Source organism: Vulpes vulpes, chromosome 12, assembly GCF_048418805.1.
Source record: "Vulpes vulpes isolate BD-2025 chromosome 12, VulVul3, whole genome shotgun sequence".
NCBI lineage: Eukaryota > Metazoa > Chordata > Mammalia > Carnivora > Canidae > Vulpes > Vulpes vulpes.
The window spans coordinates 88,546,094-88,573,659 of NC_132791.1; the positions used below are offsets into that span (position 1 = coordinate 88,546,094).

At 43.7% G+C, this 27,566-nt stretch overlaps 1 protein-coding gene across 22 annotated transcripts in view; it reads right to left on the reverse strand.

Moving 5' to 3' along the window:
• The window catches only part of PHACTR1 (phosphatase and actin regulator 1), a 559,986-nt gene that overhangs the window by 52,397 nt on the left and 480,023 nt on the right, over positions 1 to 27,566 (reverse strand). For all 22 annotated transcript variants that reach the window (XM_072729123.1, XM_072729124.1, XM_072729127.1 and 19 more), the window contains one exon: positions 17,919 to 18,240. In XM_072729123.1, the coding sequence (XP_072585224.1) occupies positions 17,919 to 18,240 (322 nt within the window). The remainder of the gene's footprint in view (positions 1 to 17,918; positions 18,241 to 27,566) is intronic.

The following is a 27,566-nucleotide window of genomic DNA, read 5'->3' on the forward strand; positions in this document are numbered from 1 at the left end:
TGTGTGCATGTACACACTCTCTTCTTCTCTCTCGGATAAATAAATAAAATCTTAAAAAAGAAAAAGGAGGACATACATTGAGATACTCAATAATATATATATATATTTTTTTAAAAAGGAAGGGAGTTGGAATTTGAACTCATCCTGTTTCAAAATGTTGTACCTAAGGATTGTGTACTCTGATTAATCACAAACCCCACTAACTATACACATGCAAGGTGGAGGAAATGTATAAGAGAGCATTATTACTTTATAAGTATTTTAAATCTTACTAACCAGGGTAGGTAATAGTGTTCTATCTTGCTACAGTCAGGCCATCCTTGGGCGTTGAGTTTAAAGGCTTCATCTTAGACACTGTATTGTAATGTTTAGGATGGTGAAGGGACTCATCTGATGATTCATCTGCTGACTCATCTGACAACCTCATCACATTGATTGTCTTGGCCTCATTTGCTCCAAAACAGCAGAGTTGAGCAGTTGCAATAGAGCCTCAAATATTTGCTATCTCAACTATCAGAAAATCTTTTCTGAAATTTGTATGGGGGGGGCATGAAAAACCCTAAAAAGCCACAGCAATCTTGAGAAAACAGAACAAAGCTGGAGGTATCATAATCCCAGATTTCAGGATATACCACTAAGTTATATGCTACTGGCATAAAAACACACACAGATCAATAGAACAGGATAGAGAGTCCAGAAATAAGCCCATGCTTATATGGTCAATTAATCTACAACAAAGAAGACAAGGATATACAGTGGGGAAAAGACCATCTCTTTAATAAACACTGTTGGGAAAGCTGGACAGCTACAAAAGAACGAAACTGGGCAGCTTTCTTACACCATACACAAAAATAAACTCAAAATGGATTAAGAAATCTAAATGTGAGACCTGAAACCATAAAAATCCTAGAAAAGAGCGCAGGCAGACTCTTTTTGGCCTTAGCAACATTTTTCTAGCTATGCCTCTTAAGGCAGCAGAAACAAGAGCAAAATCAAACTATTGAGACTACACCAAAATAAAAAGCTTTTGCACAGCCAAGGAAACCATCAAGGCAACCAACTGAATGGGAGAAAATTTTTGCAAATGACATATCCAATGAGGCGTTAATATCCAAAACATATAAAGAATACACACAACTCAACACCAGAAAAAAACAAACAATCCAATTAAAATATGGGCAGAGGACCTAAATAGACATTTTCCCCAAGATGACAACCAGATGGCCAACAGACACATTAAAAGATGCTCAACATCACTCAGCATGTCAAATCCACAGAAAAGCAAGTAGAATCCACAATGATATCACCCGATACCTGTCAGAATGGCTAGTATTAAAAAGACAAGAAATGCAAAAAAATAACAAGTGTTGGTGAGGATGTAGAGAAAAAGGAACCCTCATGCACTTGTTGGTGGGAAAGCAAACTGGTGTAGCCACTGTGGACAACAGTATGAAGGTTCCTTAAAACATTAAAAATAGAATTAGCTATGATCCTGTAATTCCACTACTGGGTATTTACCTGAAGAAAACAAGAACACTACTTTGAAAAGATATATGCATTCCTATGTTTATTGGAGCATTATTTATAATAGCCAAAATATGGAAGCAACCCATGTGTCCATCGATAGATGAATGGATAAAGAGGATGTGGGATATACATACAATGGAATATTGTGCAACTATAAAAAGGAATGAGGTTTTTTTTGTTTGTTTTTTGCCATTTGCAACAATAGACCTAGAGGGTATTATGCTAAGTGAAATAAGTCAGATGGAGAAAGACAAATACCACATGATTTCACTTATATGGGAAATCTGAAAACTAAAATGAATAAGCAAACAAAACCAGAAACAGACCCATAAAATACAGAGAAGACACTGATGGTTGCCAGAGGGCATGGGGCGCTGGGCCAATGGATGAAGAGGAGTGGGAGATACAGGCTTCCAGTTACGGAATGAAGAAGTCATGAGGATGAAGGTACAGCATGGGGAATAGAGCCAGCTGAAAAACTGTGAAGTTTTCGGACTTCTGGCTTAAATCAATGTTTCCCTAAGCTTGGTCATACCCACAGGCCCTTTTTGTGTGTGTGCCATATGTAAAGTACACTTATACCATTTTTACTTTGTATTTTTAAGTCAGTGTTTAAAAGATCATAAAGACCATGTTAGCCTCATCTAAAGCAATACATTTGTAATCATAGGTTTCTTGTGCTAATGATTATATGTGTTTATAACTTAGGTTAAAATAAATATGTGACTGTGATAACTCAACTAACGTTCCACCACTAAATGCATGTATCACATTTTGGTTAAATAATGGCCTAGACCAGATTTTGTTAGCCTCGGCATGATGAACACTTGGGCTAGGCAGTTCTTCATGGTAAGGGGCTGTCCTGTGCATTGTAGAGTGTTCAGTGGCTTCCTTGGGTTCTACCCACTAGGTACCAGTGGCATCTCCTCTGGTTGTGGTAACCAAAAACATCACTGGACACTGCCAAATGTACTGTGGTGGCAAAACTGCCCATTTGGGAGCCACTGGCCAAGAATATCTACAACAGCTTTGCTCCTTGCTGCTTCCTCAGAGCTGTACCGTGGGAGTCTAGTCCAAAGCAACCTTGGCATCTACTGCTGAGAATCTGCAGCATTCTCTGGATGATTGAGAACCACACGGATCCTTTCTCCTAAGTTCCTGACTTGCTGTGTCCCAGGCTGGACCCCGGGGGTAGAACCAACACACTGATGCTGTTAGGCTTGCACTGAATACATTCTCTGTGCCCCTGATCCAGCCTTTGAGCAGTTACCCCAATAATGCAAGGGCTCCAAGCAGACTCTTGGGTGAGCTAGCTTTTCTCACCATGTGGCCCAAGTCATGATTTACAAAATGACACTCTGGTGGCCTGAGTCACCACGCCTTTCGGAGTACCTGTCAAAGTGCCCGAGGGAAAGCTGACACTCGTGTAATAAGATCCATTCTACACCATTCACATCAAAACTCCTCAGGATTAAGCACTGAGTTTGCTTGGAACTCAAATGGCTCTCATTGCCGGTGGTTTGTGTCCACTGTTACCCTCCAATAGCTGATGGGGACTGAAACCACAGGTAAACATAAAGCCTCTCGTCCTAGCCTCCTGGACGGAGCCTGCCTCTACTCTTACTGCACTACTGCGTGCAAACAGGATAAAAGTCAACATTTTAAATGTTCACCATGGGTCATGCCTTGGTTCAGGTGAGGCTCACAACAACCCTGTTGGGTAGGTACTACTGTAAGGGCCCCCCCACCTTTTAGAGAGGAAAAGCGAGGCACATGGCCAATATCACGTCACAGCTAGAGCAGTGCAGGCATTGCTGAACTCAGGCAGGAGGACTACAGAACCTTATCCCTTACTGATGTCACAATACCACTGCCTACACAGAAGCAAAAGCCCTGCTATGGTTTTGAACTTGCTCTTTGTCCAGAACCTTCCCTTCCCCACCCTCTCTAGGGCTGTCAAATGGATCTGATCATGTTAATTCTCCCAGTGAAGACCTCTGAAGGATCTCACTGTCACCTGCAGGGAGTCTGATGTGGGGCTCTATCCCAGGACCCCGGGATCATGAACTGAGCTAAATAAAGGCAGACGCTCAACCACTGAGCCACCCAGGTGTCCCCTCTTCTGAGCACCTTTTTCTGATTTTTCCAAGGAACACCAGGCTCTTCTCTGTGCTTCCCATCTTTGCTCTGAACTCTGTCACAGCATCTGTTGTATTATGATTACTACCCCCTGGCCCACCGGCTGTGTCACAGACAGAGGTTATCAATGATCTTCATCTCTTAGCCCCATTTTTGTGCATGTTTTTGGAACTGATGGAAAAGTCAATCAAATATTTGAACCAAAGTCCCCCGGAATCAGACTAGGTCACACATTTAATTCACTAAAATAATTATCTCTGTGACCTTTAGAGTTTTGCTGTTATAGGGAAAATATCCTTGCAGAAGGAGAATTAAGGTTTTGGAAATCATGACCTAGACTTTTTCCCTGAGAAAATAATCCAAAGAGACAAGGCTTGAAGACCTACACAAGGAAAGATATCATGGTCATGGATGTCAAGGCACCCATGGTGCCTTCCAACTCAGGACGATGTGAGCATAGAACATATGAAAGAGAGGGTGTGAAGTCATTACATTTTCCAATTTTACACTTGCAGCCAATCAGGCTACTTCCATTAAGACTGTCCAGAGTTAAAAAAAAAAAGACTGTCCAGAGTTAGGGCATCTTGTAAGGTAGTTGGACTAGATGGAATCTAGAAGGTTTCTTCTTGTATGACATTCTATGACGAATTTAAATAAACACCAAAGAACCTAAATTATTCTCCAGGGGTGGGGGAATGAGGAGATTCTCCATCTCCCTAGCTCCAAATGATGTCATTTTCCCAGAAAATGTCATAGGGATGAATATTCTGTGATATTCATGAGGCATTGGACAGCTATGCCATCTTGGAGTATTTCCATTCTATTAATTAAATATATCAGGTGCTCCGAGGCTCAGGATGAAGGAGCAGGGCATTTTTCAGAAAAACTACAATAGCTAACACACATGGTCCTTTAAGGGTCCTATAAAAGTGCTTTGTAAATGTTCATCTTCTCATTTATTCTTCACAAAAACTTGAGAAGTTAGGAAGGGTACTGCTATTATCTTGATTTTATGGATGAGGCATTATGTTTCTGAGAAAAATGAGTGATCACATGGCTGTGATCACAGCAGGGATGTAAATTTGGGTCTTCTGACTCCAGGGCCTGTGTTCTTTACACTAACCTCTCCCAGAGAACCCTCAATGCCTATGATTTTCTTTCTTTTTTCTTTTCTTTTTTTTTTGCCTATGATTTTCTTGTACATATATGTGCTATGAAATGCAATTGCTCCACAAACTCAAGAAAAAACATGGAACATAACAACTTTCTATGTAACAAAAAGCAAGGGTAACAGATGCTCATAGAACCCAACTGCTCTTTTGCTATGAATTCTACTTTGAAGAGCCCCAAGGTTAGAGGCTATTATGGAACACAGAGGCAGGTTTGAATTCTAGACTCGCACAGCATAACAGTTTTAGTGTGGGTAGCACAAGGCTGGAGATGAGTAGCTATGCAGACAGAAGAGGATACAAGAGAGAGGAGACAATAATTAGTAGGCTAATAATCCAACCTTGGATTGTGGGGTGTTTGTCACTAAAAGGGGGGAACACATGGGTTTACTGTGGTCATGGTACTGACCCATTTCATTGAGGATAGAAAGGCCTCACCATCAACTCTTCCCACTTCCCTGCCTTATTTTTCTTCAATGCTCCTTCTCCACTTCACAGCACATTATATATTTGTTGGTCTCCTCCCCTAAAAGGAGGTATGCCCACAAGGATGAGGACTCTGTTTTGTCCTCATTGACCAAAAATGGTATCTTCCTTCATGGAAAAAAAAAAAAAAAAAAAAAGAACCAACAGGGAAGAATAAAGAAAAATTTGCCTAAGACAGGATGCCTACTACTTTACTACTTACAACACACAAAGTAACAACAAAAATTCTGAAAGCTTGAGGGTAAAAGGGGCAATCCCAAATCTGCAAAAGCAGATATTTCGAACTCTCTTCTTCTTCATTATGCCCTCAGGATAATCCATGAATGTGAAAGCTTTATTCGTTCCCTCAGTCCTACCTCCATCAAGACAAACATTTAGCAAGTTTTCTTTTTGGAAAATCCAACTCTCTTTTTGACTCTATTAAGCCACATAGGAGACACACAGGTGGAGAACACAAAGGCCCCCCTCCCCTCAGCTTTGCATCTATTTCTCTTCTGCCATTTTCTTCCTATTGAAATAGTTGCATGTTTCTAAGGAATCCTTGAACTTTGAATATTGAAGACTGCCTTACCTGTCATGTTTATTACTGGTGAGGGAGAGGCAGTTTACTATAATAATTCATAAAGAAACAAATGCCAACAACCACTCAGGGTCATGACAACAGTTGGTCTCTTTTCAAGACAGCTTTATATCATGACTTTATCTGTGTCCTGTGGTAGCAGGCACATTCCATGGCAGGGCACTGGGCCTCATCCATGGGTTGGGGATGACAGGTCATCAAACACCTCTGATACTCTTTTAGGAAATCGGGGGTAGGTTTTGAAATTAAAAATCACTGCCTATTTTAAACTGCTAATCTTCTTCAAACATACTTGAGAACCATTTTATCCTCCTTTCTGAAGAAAAATGTATAATAAAGAGATATCGCTTTCTGGCAGTATCTGATTTCAGATGCAGTGCTTGTTCAAGTTTTTAAAAAAGACATTAATTTCCTCAAAGGACAGAGAAAATTTATTATCTACAAATATAACACTGAGAATGAAATGAAACTTCCAAAGGAACAGCTTTTGTAATTTGGTGTGCACGAGTTATAAAGAGAGTTTTCAGAGGGGAGAGAGAACAATTTTCTTCTTGGAGACCAAAAATGTGTGAGAAATTATGCTACAAATTGCAGTGCCTTAGGCTGAAGAATGACAGAAATAACCACTGAAATCCAAGAAAACAGTTAATCAGCTTCATTTTAGGCAAGCAGGCCCGCATTGTGTGTTTTATCGTGGCCTTCTAAGATAAGAAACTCAACATTAGAGCTTTTGTTTCTGGGTTGGACTCCAGTCAGCAGGAAACTATGCCATTCTATATATAGATTAGGGCACCGAACCTTCCTGAGTCGAGAGTGTGTTTTGAGCTGCTTTCTTTCCAGTAGTGGTGATAAATTTAAATTCATTCATTCATAACCCTTCCTCTGCCCTTTCCAAGGACCAGGGACCCACATTTCTGAAATCCTGTCTAGGGAGGGGATGGGAGAAATAAAACAAAAGATAAGCAGAGTCTGACCCCCAGGCCATCCGTCCCAGCATTCTCCAATTCGGATGGAGGAGCCAGACACTGGTGTCTTTCTCACAGAACTTCATCTATAGACGTTAGCAGATGTTTCAGGTCATGCTTGGCTGGATGGTGGTGCCGGGAGGGCAGGATGTGGGGCGAGAAGGCCTGTGTTTGAGACCCAGCTGGGCCACTCACTAATTTGGTTCCTTATTGGTTAAATGGACAGACCTGTCTGTCCACCTCTTAGGCTCTTTCAGAGGGTCACGCTGGTGTGCAGCGTGCTTCGTAAATGTCAGTGTTGGTGGTCACTGTTTTAACTAGAAATGTACTTGGCCAATGACCATTTATCATAAACCAGTCATTATGGTTACTATCCATGAGTTTATTAAAAACACTTCCTATAGCATTTTTATATTTTTGGCCTGAAATGTCTTTCTGGATGATGGTTTCCAAGAAGATAAAAGAATCAGTAATCTGGGCAAGAGCAGGGTTTCTACCGATGCACACATGGAATTCAGGAGCAGATTCTCTCGCTTTTGAAAATATACTTCCTTTTTTATCTTCTTAAGATTTCAAAAGATGTTAGTAGTTTGTACAGTCTCATTTTAACCTTCCCATAAGCAGTTAGCTCATCACCTTACAGGGGAGCATCTGCCTTGCTCATAGTGACATCACCTTGCACTGAAATCACATCACGCCCCTCAGAATCACAGTTACGTTATAAACCGATATCGACATGGAGCCACTTACAGATAAATATATGCTTCATGATTAAAGAAATGACTTAAAGTAAGAGGTTGACGGTTCTGGCCTCAGAGGTCAGGGACACATGATCACTGATGTAAGAAAGAATCCTTCCCTGGAAATGCGTTTCATTTAAATTGGTATGTTGTTTCATAGATGATGAACAAAACACTGAGCTTCTTCAAACAAATGCTACTTCACAAGCAATTGACATTTAGGCATTCGGTTCCATTCTTGCCAGGGCACCAATACACATCTGCTTATCATCACGGAGCACTCTGATTTGCAGACAGAAGCATTCTTACCACAAGCCAACGTAGGAATTAGACTGTTATGGCTACAAGAAACCTTGGAAATCATCTAGTTCACCACCAAGAATTATTCTAATTATTCTTTAGAATTTCCTGTGATCCTGGAGGCCACACGAAAAAAAAGTAGTTGCCACCATGGAATGTATTTATACTAGGATTACAAATGAATTGTGCCCTTTGGAAGGTCTAAAAGTAATTATGGAATAATAGGATGTGAGAGATTGAAGGAATCTGTGTGGGGAGGGGGGGCTATTGATTTTAATTTCTCCTGTCCAAGCTGAAATCGTTCCTTTTTCAGTATTCTTGACAGGTAGCAATTTAATTCCCAGCTAATATATACATATAAAAATGGGGATATTATAAGCATACAAAATAAACTATTCACATACTTAAAATTAATAATATTATTTTAGGGGAGCCTGGGAGTCTTAGTTGGTTGAGCATCTGACTCTTGATTTCAGCTGAAGTCATGATCTCAGGGTTGTAGGATCAACCCCTGCATTGGACTCTGCACTTAGTGTGGACTCTGCTTCTCTCCCTCTCTCTCTCTCTCTCTCTGCCCATTCCTCTGCTCCTCCTCTCTAAAATAAATACATAAATCTTTAAAAAAGTTTTTTATTTTAAAAGAAAGACCACAGATGTTATTGTGTGTCTACCACAATGCTTGGCATACAAACATGTTTCTATTTCTAGAAACACAGTGAAGTTAATAACCTACTTCAATTTATCTAACACAAGGTTATAGAGCTGGGACAGGCCCTGACAGATGATCTCACCTGTTAGGTTTTCCTTCATGAAGTACTCAGGTAAAGCATCTGAGACAGCTCTTAGCCTATCTTTCTTGAGACCTCCAGCATCTTCTCTCCAGTGGCTCCTGGGTTCTTTCTTATGTCAGATGACAGTCCTCTGTTATTTCTCTCATTCTCAATGATTGGTCCTCTATGAACTTGGGGAGTAACTGTCAACTTCCTTTTCACAAAAATCTCACCACTCCTTCCTCTCATCTGCCTAGAACATTCTCTCATTTCCTTTCTCTCTTTTCATCTGATTATTCCCATCTTTTGGATTTCAGTTGAAATGTAGCTCTCCAGAGAAGCCCATCTTGAATCCCATGTCTCAAGCTGTCCCCCTCCCTGCATTCTTCCTGGTACTGACTCACCCGGTTTATTCTGCCCACAGACTCCATGACCCACTGGGGCCAGCAGCCCTCCATACCTGGTTCACTGCTGTGTTGCCAGTGTCAAGCACAGAGCCTGGTCCAGAAAAGGTACTCCATAAAAAACTGCTAACTGATCTTACAGATACTAAGGAAACACAGGCACCTTCCTTTTTAAATACTGGAGCTTTCCTATTCTAGCAGTTGAGGGATTGCAGGGTAGGAAAAAGTGGAGGAAAAGTAAATTTATTAGAGATGCGTTTACTTGTCCACTTGAAGACCCATATGTAGTAAATAAATGCATCTCTGTAGAACTAAATGTATGGTTCTTAAAAGTCCCTAAACCAAAGCCCATAGGTGAAATAAAACAGAATTAAAAATATCAATTATTGATACACATGAGCAATAATAGGAACAAAAATGTGAATTTTTGTTCTGTTTTATTTTTAAAAAAATTTTTTTATTTTAGTTTCAACCCAGAGATTTCAATTATTCCTGCCATGCTAATATACTCCCCAGATTTCAATTATTCCTGCCATGCTAATATACTCCCCCTTCCTCTAATCTGTCAGGATGCACCCTCATCCACCTTTCATCTGCTTGTGCTGATTTTTCAGGTCCCTATAAATTCTCAAAATTCTGAAAGTTAAGTTTTATTTATTTTTATTTTTTTTATTTTTTTTAACTTTTTATTTTATTTATTTATGATAGGCACAGAGAGAGAGAGAGAGAGAGGCAGAGACACAGGCAGAGGGAGAAGCAGGCTCCATGCACCGGGAGCCCGACGTGGGATTCGATCCCGGGTCTCCAGGATCGCGCCCTGGGCCAAAGGCAGGCGCCAAACCACTGTGCCACCCAGGAATCCCTGAAAGTTAAGTTTTAGTTTTAACCTGAGGATCCTGAAGACAGCTGGATGATCCAGTATGAAACCCTACACCTCAACAGTTTGCTAGAAGAGCCATGGATGGTCACTTTCCCCATTTTATCATGTACAATGAATATAGTACAAGAGAATTAAATGAAGGGACATTGAACTTCCGTGAGTAAAGTTCCTAATCAACATTACAATATCTTGAACTCAAGTCTGATACTATTCAATGTAACAAAGACATGTGTTAAACTTTAAAGGAAGACACTTTTACTTTGTTTCTAATATCTACAAAAAAAAAAAAAAATCACAGCGCTCAACCATGGGGTTGGGAGTGTATCCACAGCTAAAGCTTGTTTCTATAATTAAGGGAATTTCTAATTAAACATTAAACATCAGCTTAAAATACCTTTCTATTCAAAGATCAGAAGAACTTTTAATCACATTCATTTAATAAATGTTTACTGAGTACTTCCTGCATGACAGGTCCCGTGATGGACTAGCGGTGAGTGGGAAGACAAGGATGGTGCCCACCCACATCTAAGAGAGAATATACAGAGAAATGCACAACATGAGGTAGTGTGTGGAGACAGAGGCAGCCCAGAAGGAGGCAGAGCTTCCTCTGGGAATCTGAGAAGTGGTCAAGGAGGACACAGTATTTCTTGAAAAATAAGCAGAATTTTGCTTTGCAAAACAAGGTGGAGTAGGTGGTGGAGGAGAGGAGGATGCATTCTATACAGAGGGAATGTTCAAGATTTTAGGGTTATGAGACAAATAAAAAAGGTTAAAGACACATTCTCCACATCATCACTTAGAATTTATGTAACTAACGTGTGTCTTGTGAGAACTCCAAGCTTAACAGTGACAAAGAACATCAGGACCACTCTAAATATCCATCAACAGGGAAGAGATTAACAATCCAACCATAGTGGCTACTGAGGCCTCTATATTCATTCATTCACATATCTGTTTATTTACTCAAATGTTTATTAAGCACCTAGTGCCTGTAAGCCAGGCCCTATTCTAGGCACTTTGGATACAAGCCTGAATAAAATAGTTCTCATCTCTGTGGACAGTATGTTCTATTAGGTGAGAAGAGCAATAAGCAAAATGAAAAGCAAGCAATACAGAATGCTAGGTGGGGGAAAATGCTACAAAAAGAATGAAGGGGAGCTGGAGAACATGCTGTGTAGCTAGGAGGATTGTAGCATTAAGTAGGGGGATTAGGGAGGGCCTCACTGAGGAAGCGACAACAGAGTACAGGCCCAAGGAAGGGGAGGGAGGGAGCCCTGAGGATATGCGAGGGAAGAGCAGTCTAGTGAGGGAACAGCCAGTGCAAAGGCCCTTTTTCAGAGGGTATCTGGGATGTCGAAGGCTGTGAGAAAGCAAGAGGGCCTTTATGGTAGGAGAGGGTTGGCAGTGCAGATAACGAGTCAGGGAGAGGACAGAGGTCCATGCCATGCTCCTCTGCTTTGCTTTATACTCATAAGTGCGTTGGAAGGCCAAAGGAACATTTTGGGCACAGTCATTGTTATGGGTTATCATGTCTCCCTCAAAATTCATGTGTTTAAATTCTAATCCCAGTACTTCAGACCCACGGAATGCATCTGGAGATAGTGTCTTTAGAAGAGCGACTGAGTAAGATGAGGTCATGGGGGCGGGGGTGGTTCTAACCAAATGACTGGTGTCCTTCTAAGAGCAGGAGATTAGGACACAGACACATAGAGGGAAGACCATGTGAACGCCCCAGGCCCCATCTACCCATCTACGAGCCAAGGAGAGAGGCTTTAGGGGAAAGCAATACTGCTGACACTTTGTTCTTGGATTTCTAGTCTCTGGAGCTGTGAGAACATAAATTCCTATTGTTTAAGCCACCCAGACTGTGGTACTCTGTTATGGTTGCTATAGGAAACCAAAGCAACCATGACCCGATTTTTGTTACACATTGTCCGTTTGACTGAAGGGGCAGGAGTGGAAACAGAAGATCAGGCTGGTGGGAAATGGCTCATCCAAGACACATCCTCCATGTAGACCCAAGAGCTTTTGCCAATCCAGTGGACATGAGGTCCAAGAAAAAGAAGAGTGTCAAGAGTGAGCCCAAGATTTCTGGCCTGAGCAACTAGAAGTTTGAATTTCCCTTTTAATTAAGAAGGATTTCTTTCTTTAAGGTGTATTCCCTTAAGAATCACCCCCAAATTCCTTCAGGGTCAACAAGGATACATACCCCATCTTCATTTTACCAACAGGGAAGCCAGAGCACAGGGAACTGATGGGTTGAATTAAGATGAGAAAGAAAATGAGTGGCTGATTAGGATTTTTAAGTCTGAATTCCCAGATTTATGTCAATTAGATCATAGAGCTTATTGCAGATATTAAAAATTGCATGATAACTGAAATGAGAAAATGTCACTTTCAAAGAAGAGATGAATCATCAGGAAAGGAAACAAATGAAGACCATGTCATTTCAGGAAACTGACACAAGCAAAATCTCCGACACTGGATCAAACTTGTTTGTAATATGCCCTTCAGGGGCACTGAAGGTGAATTTGTATATAATTTGGCTTAACACTTGCTACCGTTTCTTGGACACTTTTACTGCATGCCAAAGAGGATGACTGAGCTGGATGGAAGAAGTCGCTTGTTCTTCACAAACAGCCCTAAGGAGGTTGGCGGTGGCATTATTACCCGTTTTACAGATGGGGAATTAAAGGCAAAGAGAAGTGGTACCTGCGGCTGACACCCCGGCAGTTAGATGGTGGCAGTCTGTGATATAGACACTGCCTCTGGCGTGGCTGCTCTCATCTTGGGACCTTGGACGAACATGGCACTCTTCAAGTTTGCACCAACTTGGTCTGTAGTTCCCTTCTTCTGCATCCCCTCCCCCAAATCTGGTGAGCCAAAGCTGTAAGTGACCAACCACGAGTCACTTCTTTGTGTCACCAAGGAAGTTCAGGTTAGAGTAATGATTAAAAACTTGCTCATATATAGAGCAGCATTATCGGCAATAGCCACACCATGCAGAGAGCCCAAATGTCCATGGACTGATGAATGGATAAAGAAGATGCAGTGTAGTACTACCCAGCCATCAAAAAGAATAAACCCTTGCCATTTGCAACAATGTGGATGGAGCTAGAGAGTATGATGCTAAGTGAAATAAGTCAGTCCTAGAAAGACAAATGCCATATGATCTCAGTGATATGTGGAATTTGAGGAAGAAAATAGACGAACATATGCGGAGGGTGGGGAAGAAAGACAAAGAAACAAACCATAGGAGACTCTTAATGAAGGAAAACAAATGGAGGGTTGATGGAGGGAGGTGGGTGGGGGGTGGGCTAGCTGGGTGACAGGCATCAAGGAGGGCACCTGTTATTTTTTTTTGAATTCTTTTTCTTTTTCTTTTTTTTAAATAATAAATTTATTTTTTATTGGTGTTCAGTTTGCCAACATACAGAATAACACCCAGTGCTCATCCCATCAAGTGCCCCTCTCAGTGCCCGTCACCCCATTTACCCCCACCCCCTACCCTCCTCCCCTTCCACCACCTCTAGTTCGTTTTCCAGAGTTAGGAGTCTTCATGTTCTGTCTCCCTTTCTGATATTTCCTACCCATTTCTTCTCCCTTCCTTTTTATTCCCTTTCACTATTATTTATATTCCCCAAATGAATGAGAACATACACTGTTTGTCCTTCTCCGATTGACTTACTTCACTCAGCATAATACCCTCCAGTTCCATCCACGTGGAAGCAAATGGTGGGTATTTGTCATTTCTAATGGCTGAGTAATATTCCATTGTATACAGAGACCACATCTTCTTTATCCATTCATCTTTCGATGGACACCGAGGCTCCTTCCACAGTTTGGCTATTGTGGACATTGCTGCTAGAAACATCGGGGTGCAGGTGTCTCGGCGTTTCATTGCATCTGTATCTTTGGGGTAAATCCCCAGTAGTGCAATTGCTGGGTCGTAGGGCAGATCTATTTTTAACTCTTTGAGGAACCTCCACACAGTTTTCCAGAGTGGCTGCACCAGTTCACATTCCCACCAACAGTGCAAGAGGGTTCCCCTTTCTCCACATCCTCTCCAACATTTGTTGTTTCCTGCCTTGTTAATTTTCCCCATTCTCACTGGTGTGAGGTGGGATCTCATTGTGGTTTTGATTTGTATTTCCCTGATGGCAAGTGATGCGGAGCATTTTCTCATGTGCATGTTGGCCATGTCCATGTCTTCCTCTGTGAGATTTCTCTTCATGTCTTTTGAGAGAGCACCTGTTATGATGAGCACTGGGTGTTGTATGTAAGAGATGAATCACTGAATTCTACTCCAGAAACCAATAGTGCACCGTATATTAACTAAGTAAAATTTAAATAAATTTTCAAAAAAACTTAAAGAAAAAGAACTTGTTCACACAAATCAGAGATTTAGAGTATTCTTGGGAGAACACAAGCAAGATGGTAAAGGGTCTAGAAACCATCTCAGGGAAGCCTGGGTGGCTCAGAGGTTGAGCATCTGCCTTTGGCTCAGGGCGTGATTCTGGGGGTCTGGGATTAAGTCCCACATCGGCTCCTTGCAGGGAGCCTGCTTCTCCCTCTGCCTGTGTATCTCATGAATAATAAATGAATCTTTAATAAAGGAAACCATCTCAATAAGCGGTTATCTTTTTAAAAAGATTTTATTTATTTATTCATGAGACACACACACACAGAGGCAGAGACACAGGCAGAGGGAGAAGCAGGCTCCCTGTGGGGAGCCCGATGTGGGGCTCGATCCCAGGACCCCAGGATCATGACCTGAGCCAAAGGCAGATGCTCAACCACTGAGCCACCCAGGTGCCCCTCAATAAATGGTTATTATAATGAAATTTGGATTCCATTATTGATTATTGGTGTGGAAGAGAGAAGTCTTTCATAAAGTCAATGGTAGTGACCTTCAAAGATTTGGAAACTTTTCACAGGAAAGGAAGACTAGAAATATAACCGAGGGGGTCTAAGTTAGGAGAAGTAAAACTTTTAACTTAATATAAGAAACCTTCTAATAATCATACCTTCTTGACCATGGAGTGGACTCTCTGGGGCCCATGGGAGGCTCCTGTTCTTGCAGGGAGTGGAAGACAAATGGCCAGGAATGCTGCGACAGGCAGTGGGCTGGTTGCCTGGATGCTCTTTATTGCCCCTTTCAATTATAACAGGACTATTTATTCAGATTTATGGCCCAAAGTCTGGCATTAATGCTCCTTAATTCTTCATTTGATTTTCACATGACTTACAGTGTTTCATCAGCAGCAGACCACAGGAATGCACCAGTGCCCGACAGGTGACATTCCATGAGACCTCAGGGGCTTTGCGGGCAGCATGCCTAAGTGCTCGGTAATGTTTCTTCCTTCCTGCAGTGTTTTTTGGGGTCACTGGAAATTGCCAGAAGAGAGAAATGATTCTTTCTTTCTGTGTTAAACTTGGTCAGAACAAAAATGAAGTCATGTTGATAGGCAACCGGGAGCATTTTTAGGCAGTTAAAAGTAAGGTGATCCCAGACTAATGAAAAGGTGGCCTGTGAGGCCTTGCTTCAGATCCATCCAGGGCATCTGGAAGACCCAGATGGGGATGCTCAGAAAAGTCTCTCCATCTTGATTTGTTTGGAAATAAGGCCTCTCTCTCTCTCTGGAGGATGATCTTATCAGAGTGATACACATGTTAATTCCCTATGTCTTGGCTGGTCTATCAGAACAACCCTGTGCCTTGACCTAAGCGGGAGAGGAGGGAGACAGGGGTAATGAGAGCCCGGGGTGGCACGAAGCACATGGGATTGTCTTGGTGCAGCTGCCAACATCATGCTGTTCCCCTTCCTGCACCCTCTTCCCATAATATCATCTGTTCTCTTTGATTCATTTCAGTAGAGAACCTGACCAGGTTTAGGTCCAACAGACCTACCTATTGGTCTACATGCAACTGAAATAATCTACAAATACAAGAATGACTGAATCGAAACACGGTTTGTCACTTGTTGGTTAGTATTTTCCACTGGACCTCTTATTTTTATTTTTTTAATACATTTATTTTTTATTGGTGTTCAATTTGCCAACATACAGAATAACACCAAGTGCTCATCCCGTCAAGTGCCCACCTCAGTGCCCGTCACCCAGTCACCCCCACCCCCCGCCCACCTTCCCTTCCACCACCCCTAGTTCGTTTCCCAGAGTTAGGAGTCTCTCATGTTCTGTCTCCGCACTGGACCTTTTAAAATGGCATATGTAAGTAGACATGTATTTAGCAACTACCATGCTGTTCTCGAGGATCTTTTTCAATTGATGAAAGAGTTTCCAATTCATTAAAGATACTGTATATCCTGTCTTTGCATCCTCTACTTACTAGGTCTCCCTGGCTCATGGGAGGATCAAGATGATAATAAACATATATCAAAGACTAAAAAGTGCCATCCAAAATTGAAACAACTACCTTCTTTATTAGCAATAATAGTAGTTGAAAAGGATGGCAAGGGTCCAAAGACATCTTTTTTTTTTTTTTCAGTGAGGGCAGATATTAATTAATATTAATCAAGTCAGATTTCCTAGCAACGACTACTTCCCTTGGAATCACTTCTAGCCCAAACACAGAATATGTCGCCAAGAGTCTGGAAACTATTACAGAAAGCTCCTGACTGTGTCCATCTTGCCTCTGGCTCTCTGCCTGGTGACCAGCAGGCTCTCCAGACTGTGATTTTCCCATCTGTAGGACCCAGCTGACAGTGGTCACTACTCTGGGACAGGCAGTCAGGGTCCCAAGCTCAGATACATCCTACATGGCAGATTGCAACACTTTGTTCTTGTTGTGCTAGGAAATTAGGGGAAGCAACATGCCTTGGGATCATGTTGGGAAATCTAGTAGAAGTAGGGCGGTATCTGAACACACACACACACTTCAGAATGAGTCCTTTGGGTCTTTGCAGACCTCCCAGCAATGCTACTGGAGGCAGATTCTGGTGAAAGAGGCAACTGCACCAGGTGTGGCTAAACATTAATGGTCAATAATCAAGCTATGGCACTCTGCTTCTTTCATCAGCAAAAACAAGGGCGTGCCTTTCTACCTCTCCCATCCCACTGCTTTTTCACCACCATCCTGTCAGCTCTCATCTTTCCTTATTTTACATTCAAAAGATCTTTTTTCTTTTTTCTGAGAGAGAGAGCATGGATGTGAGCAGGGGAAGGGGCAGAGGGAGAGGGGGAGAGACGATCCTAAGCAGACTTCCCACTGAACATGGAGCCCTACATGGAGCTTGATCTCATGACCCTGAGATCATGACCTAGGGTGAAACCAAGAGCTGGATGCTCAACCAACTGAGCCACCCAGGCATCCCTGTCTCCCCCCCCCCCTTTTTCCTATCATAAAAACAATACATACAAAATAAAAAATTAGCAGTATGGAAAGATATGAAATATAAAAGTCAAATAATTTCTTTCCCATCTTCCCAACTGACAAGTAACCACTATAATAATTATATGCATATATTTTCAAGAAATATTAAGGCTTATAGAAGTATGTGTTATATGTTCCTCTTTCTATATATTTATGTATTTAGATACATGTACATGTAAATATATAAGTTAATATACTTATATCAAGTGTTTATGTTAAATATTTGTTTAAAATTTGTATTAAATATATTAACATATTCATACTTATTAGTATATTTATGTATTACTTATATATTTATACATATTATGCTATTTTATAGTATGTGTATGTGTACATATATATATATATTACTTTTTGATAAATGTGACTTTTCTGGAATCTGGCAATTGGCAACACTATTTTTTTTTTCTTCCACACTTCCCTTGACATTCAGGTTTTGGTCTGATTTTACTTTCAAACCTTTCCCCTAGTGAGGATAAGCTCTTAACTCTGGTCTTTATACTCCTGGGTTATGGTCAGATCCTAACCCCCCACTTAGCCAAGCCCTCCCCCCCCCCATCAATTACCTTTCCAGCCTCTGCATGGTCATGGCCAGCGTTTTGTTCAGCTCCTCTATCATCCTGCAGCCGGAGGGGTGCATGGGGAGGGAGCCGGTAGTGGAAGGGAGGTGCTGGCCGAGGCTGCCATACTGCAGCTGGTGCTGGATCTGTGATGGCAGGACTGCATGGTGGTGCTGGGCCCCACTCTGCTGGCCACTCTTCTGGGCTGCGTAGGATGCCAGGGAGAGGTCTGGCCCCCCTACAGGCATACAGATCATGACTTTCTTTGGAGGTAGCGGAGGCGACAGTTTCACTGGCAGACAAGGCAATTTCACAGGGGCGCCAGGATCTGCAGCAAAAGGAGGGCGAGAGGCAGCTGTGAGTTTTGGGGTGTGGGAAGAAACCTAGAACACCACACGTGCCCACCTTGGGACTGTGGGCATTGACATGGGCCCTGAGATAAAATGTACTGACTGAACACACCAGCAGGGTGGCTGCTAACTCAGCAAGCACCCACCAACTCGTTTCCTGCCTAAAGCGTGCTGGCCTCAAGGGCCCTCGGGGGGCATTAGTGACATCTGTCACACAGCTGTCAGGCTAAGTGAGGCCAACCAGCAGCAGGAAGGGGAAATGAACATGATGGTCCATTCTTCTATTCATGGAAACCCATGGAACTTCAAAGAGACCTGTCCTAGGATACACCATGATGTGTGCAATTTTGCCACTGTAATGTGCTAATATCCTTTCATCTGGCACCTTTATACAGGCACAGGACTAGAAGCCAGTCCTAGGCTCACGTCCATCAACAGCGTGTCCCTCCACAAGGGACATCTATGGTGCTAACTTTAATTCCCTCATCTATAACCTAGGCAGGATGCTTTATGAAGAGTCACTGTCACAGAGTGGGCTCAGGTGCCCCATGAAGAGGCAAGCCCCCCATGGTCTGCATGTTATGCAGCTCATCTCTTCATGGCCACACTTGACCTCCATGAGGTCTGAGCATGGTGGCCTCCTGAGGTCTGAGCTGGTCTACCCATCCATCCATAGTTGGGCTATTCACACCACAGGGGGGCTGCTATAGATACTCCCGGGCTATGGTGGCACCTGCACACACCCAACACCCCCCAGTTCCATGACAGGGTGGCCTTTGCCCTCATCTTCTCTCCACGGCTTGTCATTGTCTTCCCTGGTCTCCTTGAGGCCCCCTTCCCTTGGCAGAGCACTGCTCCTACTTTGCAGAGAAGCCCAAGGTACACACGTGAGACCTCTCTTTCCCTCCAGAACATCTGCATTTCCCAAACTCCCTGATGTCTGCCCACCCCCAGGCCTTTGCCACGTTCCCTCCTCAGGTCAGAGTATTCCTGTTTTGTCCTCCCCCTTCAAGATCCAACTGCAAAATGACCTCCCCTCCCCCGAGGAGCACTCCTGGGTCATTACATCGCCCCTTCTATTCCGCGCCAGTGGGTCTACTGCAGATGTGGGGTTCATCCCTGCCCACGGCAACGGTGGCAACCACGATGGTGGGAAGAACTCGAGCTGCCCCTCCCCCCGGGCCAGATATTGTTCAAGTGCTTTTCAATGTCATCCTCACAATGAGCCTGTGGTGGAGACACATTCTCATCTTGCTTTTGCAGACGATGCCGCTGGACTCTGAAGACACCAAATGGCGCTTCCTGTATACATAGCTGGCTCTTCTCCTGGAGAACAAGGACCTCAGTCACTCTACCCTTAGGATCTTGTATGGTGCCTAGCTCACAGAGCGAGAGGCTCACAACTCATTTACAGGATAAGCTGATGTGCTGAGGCTCTGCTGTGGGATGCATTCACACCTTCCCCAGAAATAGATACTCACCGGGGGTGGGGGGTGGAATATGAGCATAAAATGAAATTTTAGGATCATGCAGCTGTAGGTGTATGGATCCTACAGCTGAGATACACAGGGAAGCCTAATAATTCCAGAGAGCCTGATAAGATTGCTCCCCAACACCAAAATGCCAACTGGTCATAACCACAGGGCTCCCTCATGCTCCTCCGCAAAGGCTCATCCTGTTTGTCACCATCCCCCATGCACAGGACACAAAGTAACCTAACCACGTTCAGGTGAATGACCAATGGTGCTTACTCCAAAGAGGCTGAGATACCAGAAACTCATCCCCTTTGTCCAGTTCCTGTTACTGAAGGGTCCATCCCTTTGGCTCTCAGAAGCCTTTGCGCAAACGTAGCGCAAATGCAATATGTCTGGAAATGTTAAGGGTTTCTATCCAGGAACCTTTACCCGTTATTCCTTCCTTTGTAGGTCTAGCTGTCTGTCTAAGCCAGGTAAGTGCTCACTCGCTTGGGCAGGAGGAAGCAGAGCCAGGAGGGCAGCATGGAGCCATCTACCTGGGAAGGAACAGTGACTACCTGGGTTACCATCTTGCAAAACTACAACTTCCTGCACACACTCTACCACGGTGTTTCCTGCCACCACTTCTACAGCAAAGCTTACTTGGTTTCTTCACTAGGAAAATGGCCAAGGGGACACCAGAAATTGTATCAGAATGGGCAAGGAGGTAGTGAGCAAATTAGTGGCCATGGTTACTTTCACTGCTCAAGAAGAAATGGAGGGGTCCTAGAGGACACCTTTCTCTTTTCCTGCCTGCATCTCCTTTCTAATTGTTTCGCTACACACAGTCATCAATTATAGGTGGGTAGGAAATAAAAATGAATTACTTAAAATAATTTTTTAGCTCAGGAGATTTGGTAAAAAGGGAGGAAGTTGGGGAAAAGGTTAAAATCAGGTGGCTTAGTATTATCAGAATTATCAGTGAATTAGCTCGGTAATCCCCATCACGGTAGACAAGCGAGGAGGCCTGAGCAGCCCAGATGTGTAGTCACTCTCTGTGCTTATTTTTATATCTTTATGACATCGTAATACCAAGTCACTGCTCATAACAGATCTGGAGCTAGCTGAACACGGTCTGCCATTCTGAGTTTCTATCGCTTTTTCTGTCCCTTGCAAACTTCTGTGTTCTCTGCCCCCTTGACCACGACACCAATCTGGGACCTTAAATCCTCTTGTAGGGTGGATCACAGAGTCCATCCTCCTATTCCATCTGCACCCCATACCAGACATCTCCCTAAAGCACATGTCATGCTGGAGGTCACACAATGACTTTCTGCCCCAGGCAGTGCTACGGGCCATCCAGCCCAGCCCAGCGCCAGCAGGTACCTCGTGCCCTGCATCTCCCTGGACACTCTGGCCAGGCCAGCTTCCCCACTGGGTTTCCCAGTAGCCATGCTCATCCTCTCTGAGGGCCTTTGTCCTACATGCCCCCTGAAGCACCCTCTCTGCCCAGTGATCAAAATTGCATTCACCCTTCAAAGCACAATTGAAGACCCAATACCCATCCCCCTTCCAGCCTTTCCTGCCCCGAACTCCTGTGACCCAGATGGCCAGCACCTCCATTTCATTCTGCTCGACTTTGTGCTGGTTAAGGCCAGCTGCATTTGGATGGCTCCTCCCATTTGTTTTGGCTCCACTAGTGAAGCCCGGACTCCTGCAGCCTTATGATTCTCAACCCCAGGGATGTGTTAGCCTCACACTGATGCAGACCCTCCCACCCCCTCTTAGGGATTCTATTGGGGTGGGTGCCAGCTTTGTCTTTTAAAAGCCATATTTGGGCAGCCCAGGTGGCTCAGCGGTTTGGCGCCTGCCTTCGGCTCAGGGCGTGATCCTGGAGTTCCGGGATCGAGTCCCACATCGGGCTCCCTGCGTGGAACCTGCTTCTCCTTCTGCCTGTGTCTCTGCCTCTCTCTCTGTGTCTCTCATGAGTAAATAAATAAAATATTTAAAAAAAGCCATATTTGAAAACCACGCAACCTCTTATTCTTGTCCTGTTCTCTGAAAACAACAGAAAAAAAAAAAAGAGCACTAACTCCTTTTTTTTTAAACAGATGCCAAACACCTAGCATAGAGCCCAGCGATGTGGGGCTTGAACATACAACCCTGAGATTAAGACCTGAGCTGAGATCAAGAGTGAGATGCTCAACTGACTGAGTCACCTGGGTATCCCAAGAGCACGGATTTTTAAGCAGAGCTGTTGGACCACCTGCAATGGTGGCCTGATGCTTGCTAGAAGTTTGTATTCCTGGGCTTCACCTCTGACCTCCCGAATAAGAGTCTCCCAAACTTCCCTAATTAGGTTGGTGGAAATCACTGCCTTAAGTGTGTGGCATCTTGGAAGGAAACAGTGGGGAGCATGCATTCCATTCCCAATCCATTCATCTCAGGCTGTCATCTGTGTCACAAAAATGTCAGTGCCTCATTAAACAGAAATGAGTATTGGGTGTATGTTTCCTTGTTTGTTTAATACATGCATACAGTACACATAGGACATACCAAAATCAGCAAGAAGGAAATGAGGAATCTAATGCACTGAATCAAGTCAGTAGGAAAAGCTAAACATCTGATTAAGTATTTATTGCTTGAGACAAAATTTGGAAGAAATGCTCCTTTAGGCAAACTTGTCTGAAATGTCCTCAAAGTATTCTAAAACAAATAAAACAGAAAAATTCACCCACAAGGATATAAGAAATCTTTTCATCCACAAAGTACTCATCCATAAGTGATTTTTATGTAAAATTTTTATAAATATAAAATTAAGTTGGAAGCACCTTTAGACAAATTGGTTTTAAGACAAATCCCTTAATTGCAAATGTTAGATTTAGGCAAAGCTAGTCATTAGGTGAATAGATCTTAGACAGTTCAGCTTTCAGTACACTGGCTTCCTGCAGATTAGTCTTTTACTTTTTATATGTTGGGGACATAGAAATAGAGCCTGGAGACCCTGCCGCTGAACACTCAGGGTGGACACTGGCCCAGGGGCTGGATGGAACCGATGCATCATATCCCTGCCACGGGTAGCTGTAAAGTGCCCCCAAATCAGTGATTCTCCCTAATCCTTTCCTCTTACTCCTTGAGTATGATGAGCACCTGGGAAGCATTTAAAATCCAAACACTGGCCCAGAGACCCTCACTCAGGAGACTCATTCTTCCAAAGGGCACCTTTTAATCATTTTACAAAGTCCCTGAACGGATCAGCGGAGGACTGACCTGTGTTAAAATCCCTCCAGTTCAGCCCTTGATTCCTTGATATGTAAAAGGAGCTCAATAAATGTAGTCTTCTCTGATACTGAATGAAAAAAAGATATTCTCTGCCTCTCTCAGGGGTTGTCCTGAGGGGCAGACAAGATGATGCGGACACACTTTGCAATTTGCCGAGTGCCACATCCTGGCCTGTTGCTCATGGGACTCTTGATGTACCTGTGAGCATCCCCTAGCCTGATGCTTCCCATCTGGAGTGGGAAGCGAGAAGCCAAGACAGCACCCAAGAGTGCTGTGAGTACAGTAGGTGGTGGTTCTAAGTAAGCAGGTGAAGCCAGCTGAAAGGGGATCCAATAATGCAAGAGAGCTTTCAAAGGACCCTCTTGGCAGCTTTCAATGCTTGCAGCAAAGCAAAAAGGGCAAGGCCACTCAGGTTTTGGGGGTGCTGTTCTAATGCATGCCGCCCTGCATCAGTATTGAGGGCTAGTGGAAAAGAACACAAAACTGAGAATGACAACCTAGATTTTCTGCTGTTCAGAGGGAAAGAGCTAATCTTTTTGGGGGGGATTCAGACTCTTTACTTCTAAAAATCCAGGGATAAAAAAATGTCTCCTTTGCCTCAATAGCACCTCACTGAATAAAATGCTTTGCATCTATGGGATGCATGGTATTTATGGATTGGAGGACACACTCTGCCTCCTGCATTTATAATGATGACAGTGGCCGGTCCTGCTGGGGCACACAAAGCTCGCTCTGCCCGCTGACTTAGAAATGCATGAGTCCCTCTGCAGCCAGACTGATCGAGATGCAGTATATTCATAAAACTGTCTCTGTTGATGGAGTGGGAAAGGCAGAAACAACCAGTTCCAGAGAACAAGGAAAATAAACTCAAACTGTGAGTGTCACAGAGCTATAAAACCCAAGAAGGCTGTATATCCAGACATGACACAGCTCTGCCTTCTGACTTCAGACCAGGGGATGAAAACTCCAGATTACTTTTCTAGTCCACTCCTGTGCCATAGGACCACAGTCTATAACAGAACCAGAGTGGGCTAAGGGCACACATTCCAAACCTTTCTTCTCTGTTTTTTATTAACACCTGCTGTCGAAGCCCATTTCTGCCTGAGATATGCATCAGGGCACTTGTCAATGATAGTAGCACTTAGCGCCTTAATGAGCGAAGGTGCTGTAACAATTTCTCAGCCATTTGCCACCTGGTTTCAATGGGTTAGAGTCTCCGATCTCCTTTTATAGATACAGGCACTCCCCCCAAGAACATAAAGAGCCTCTACGAAGTGTACTTAGAACTTAAATGAGAGTCCAGGGGCACCAAAGCCTGGAATCAGACTCCCCCTGGCTGCAACAAAAGTGCTCATACAAGCTTAGTGAATTCCTTCAGACCATCCCAGGGATTCTAGGTTCGTTGGTCAGATGCCTGGAAAGGCCAAATGTGTCGACCAACCCCCCGTGGTAAGACGGATGGGCGGAGAAAAAGAGAAACGAAGAAGTGACTTGCCCTACGTGGAAACTAACGAACATCTGAGGTTTGTGACAAACGTGTCCTGAGACCTTCCAGGGTCCTAAAACTGAATGCCAGTATAGCACACTCATCACCAGCACCTGACTTTGTTTCTGAGTCACTTCCCACAAAGTGACTCTGGGTAGTCACTTTCCACAAAACCATCTAGGCAGATGACAACAAGGAGGGAGGGACGTGCCTCACCGGATGGAGATGTTGGGTGGTGGGTGGGTGGGGATCACAGCTGGGCCACATGTCATCTTCATAGGGCATGCAATTAAATTCGATTTTTTTGAAATCAAAGTATACATTATTCATTGTCGGGAAACTGCTTTTAAAGAGTCACAACTGTAGGTGTCTCTATATCATGACAGCAAACACCTGTTGAGACCAGCATTTGGCTAGAGATTATAAATCATCTGCACAAAAGCCCATTATTAGGTGGTTTGATTTTGCAGTGATGTGGATGAGCACCGTTGCTCTCGGGGAGACCGGGGGAGGAGAGCACTGTCCCATCGATAACTGAGCTGTGGAACCTATGCCTACTGCAAGACAGGCACAAAGGACAGTGAGAAGGTTCTAGAGTTGGACAAGAGTAAGAAGCATGGACCGGACAGTGCCACTGCGAGGACTGCTATTTGTGACTGTCCAGGAGAAGGCTGGGAGAGTCAAATCCAAGCCACACAGTCACGAAGGCAAGCAAAACATGCTCATCTGACCTCAGGACGCTGGAACCAAGGGACTGATCGATGATGTCTGGAAGTCGTTAATTGAGATCGTATAAACTGAAATGCTACACAGACCATGTGGAACTATAAAGAGGAAGAACATGCAGGATGAAGGTGTAAGTTCAAGCGAGATCCTTAGATGTTATAAAGGGAAAAAGAGGATGGCTGCAATTCATCTCCAACCTCGCCTCTACCTGATGCACGATATTCATTCATTGTTGGAAGACACACTCCTACCTCTTGCATTTACAGAGATGGTGGCAGCTGGTCTGACCACCTGCAGCTGGTGGTCTCCAAGGGGTGTCCCCATTTTCCCTTGACATTCCCAACGTGCTCTCTGCCACCTAGTTTGACTGATGGATGACTGTCATGTTCTATCTGTGACTCTAATAAGGGGTTGCTTTTCCATCTAGGTATCGTGGTTCCGTCAAGCACTACAGAAGCACAAGAGTCAGACCGCCTTTATGGCACACCTCAGAGCCTGAGATAACAAGTATCCTGCTAGGAACTCATGGGCAAATGATCATCCAGCTCCTCCTCTAATGCTTCAGCCACAGGCGGTTCTCTCTCTCTCTCTCTCTCTCTCTCTCTCTCTCTCTCAAACTGCTCAGCGCTAGCTGAGGACACAGAAGGGACCAAGGCCGACTCCATCCCTGCTCTCAGGGAACTGACCCCGGGACATTGAAACGATGTCCAAGAGGAAGAACCAAGGGCAGTAGCTTGGTGCCCTTTGCACTTTCCACTGATGATGTGATGGCCATCCCCCAGTTTCCTTTGTACAGCTGGCTGCGCATCTATCCCCCAGCATTACTGTCCATCAAATCCACAAGGGTGTCAAGGAGACAGGTGAGTTGAGATCAAGCACATGCTGCTAAATGTCCACAAAACATGCCCACTTCCTCCACCAATGTTAAATCTATCATCATGATCATGGCATTCGAGGCTTTCCACAGTTTCCCTTCAACCCATTTCTGGCCTGCTTCTCTCCACAAATCCTGCACCCCTGCCAAGCTGGGCCGTGTGCTAATTCCTGAACAGACTGGGCCTTGTATTCAGGTGCCTCTGTGTACTCTGCTTCACCTTCCACCACAGTCTCCTTTCCCCTCCCTAACTTTTCAAATTTTACTCATCTTTCAGGCCTGTTTTAAATACATCCTCCTTTATGATGCTCTGTATAATTCTTTCAAAAGGATTTGGTCTCTTGCTATTGAATTTCTTGAGAATCATGTTTATACATCTTCGTATGAAGCATTTTCTGCAGCTTATAATTGCCTACAAGCCCTACAGCTGATGAGGGAACACTTCTTATAAACTGTAGCAAGGCTGGTGGGACACGTTGCACATGGTGGGCACTCAGAGCAGAAGTGCCATTCAGTCTTAAAAAAGGAGATTCGATCGTGTGCTACAGGGTGGATAGAACTTTAGGGCAGCGTATAAATGAAATAAGCCTCTGACAAAAAGACAAATGCTGTAGGATCCCACTTACTGGAGGTACCCCATATTCATAGAAATAAGAAGTAAAATGGTAGTATCAGGAGCTAAGAGGGGAGGAAGGAAAAAGGGGAGTTTGAATTCTTCCAGATGGAAAAGTTCCAGAAATCTGTTGCACAACGATGTGAATATAGTCAACGTTACTGAATTGCACATTTACAAACTGCTAAGAAGGTAAATTTTATATTATGTTTTCACCACAATAAAAAAAAAGTGCCAAGTGCATTAAATCTCCCACCTAACAGTGCTACAAAAAAAAAAAAAAAAAAAAAAAAAAAGGAAAGATATTTTGGTGTAATCTTTGCACTGGTCACAGAGGTGAGAGCAGAAAGCGCCTTTTTAAAAAAGGCTTCTAGGGGATCCCTGGGTGGCTCAGTGGTTTGGCACCTGCCTTTGGCCCAGGGCGTGATCCTGGGGTCCCAGGATGGAGTCCCGCAACAGGCTCCCTGCATGGAGCCTGCTCCTCCCTCTGCCTGTGTCTCTGCCTCTCTCTCTCTCTCTCTCTCTTTGTCTCTGTCTCCCATGAATAAATAAATAAATCTAAAGAAATAAAAATAAAAACGGTTTTCATAGAAAGTCCTCCAATGCACCCAGAAAGAATTTCTGCATTTTAAGAAAGGGAAATCAAGACTGGAAAAATACTGGGGCACCTGGGTGGCTCAGTGATTGAGTGTCTGCCTTTGGCTCAGGGCGTGATCCTGGGGTCCTGGGATTGAGTCCCGTATCAGGCTCCCTGTAGGGAACCTGCTTCTCCCTCTGCCTGTGTCTCTGCATCTGTCTCTGTGTCTCTCATGAATAAATTAATAAAATCTTTTAAAAAAAAGACTGGAAAAATACAGAAAATTAGGTAT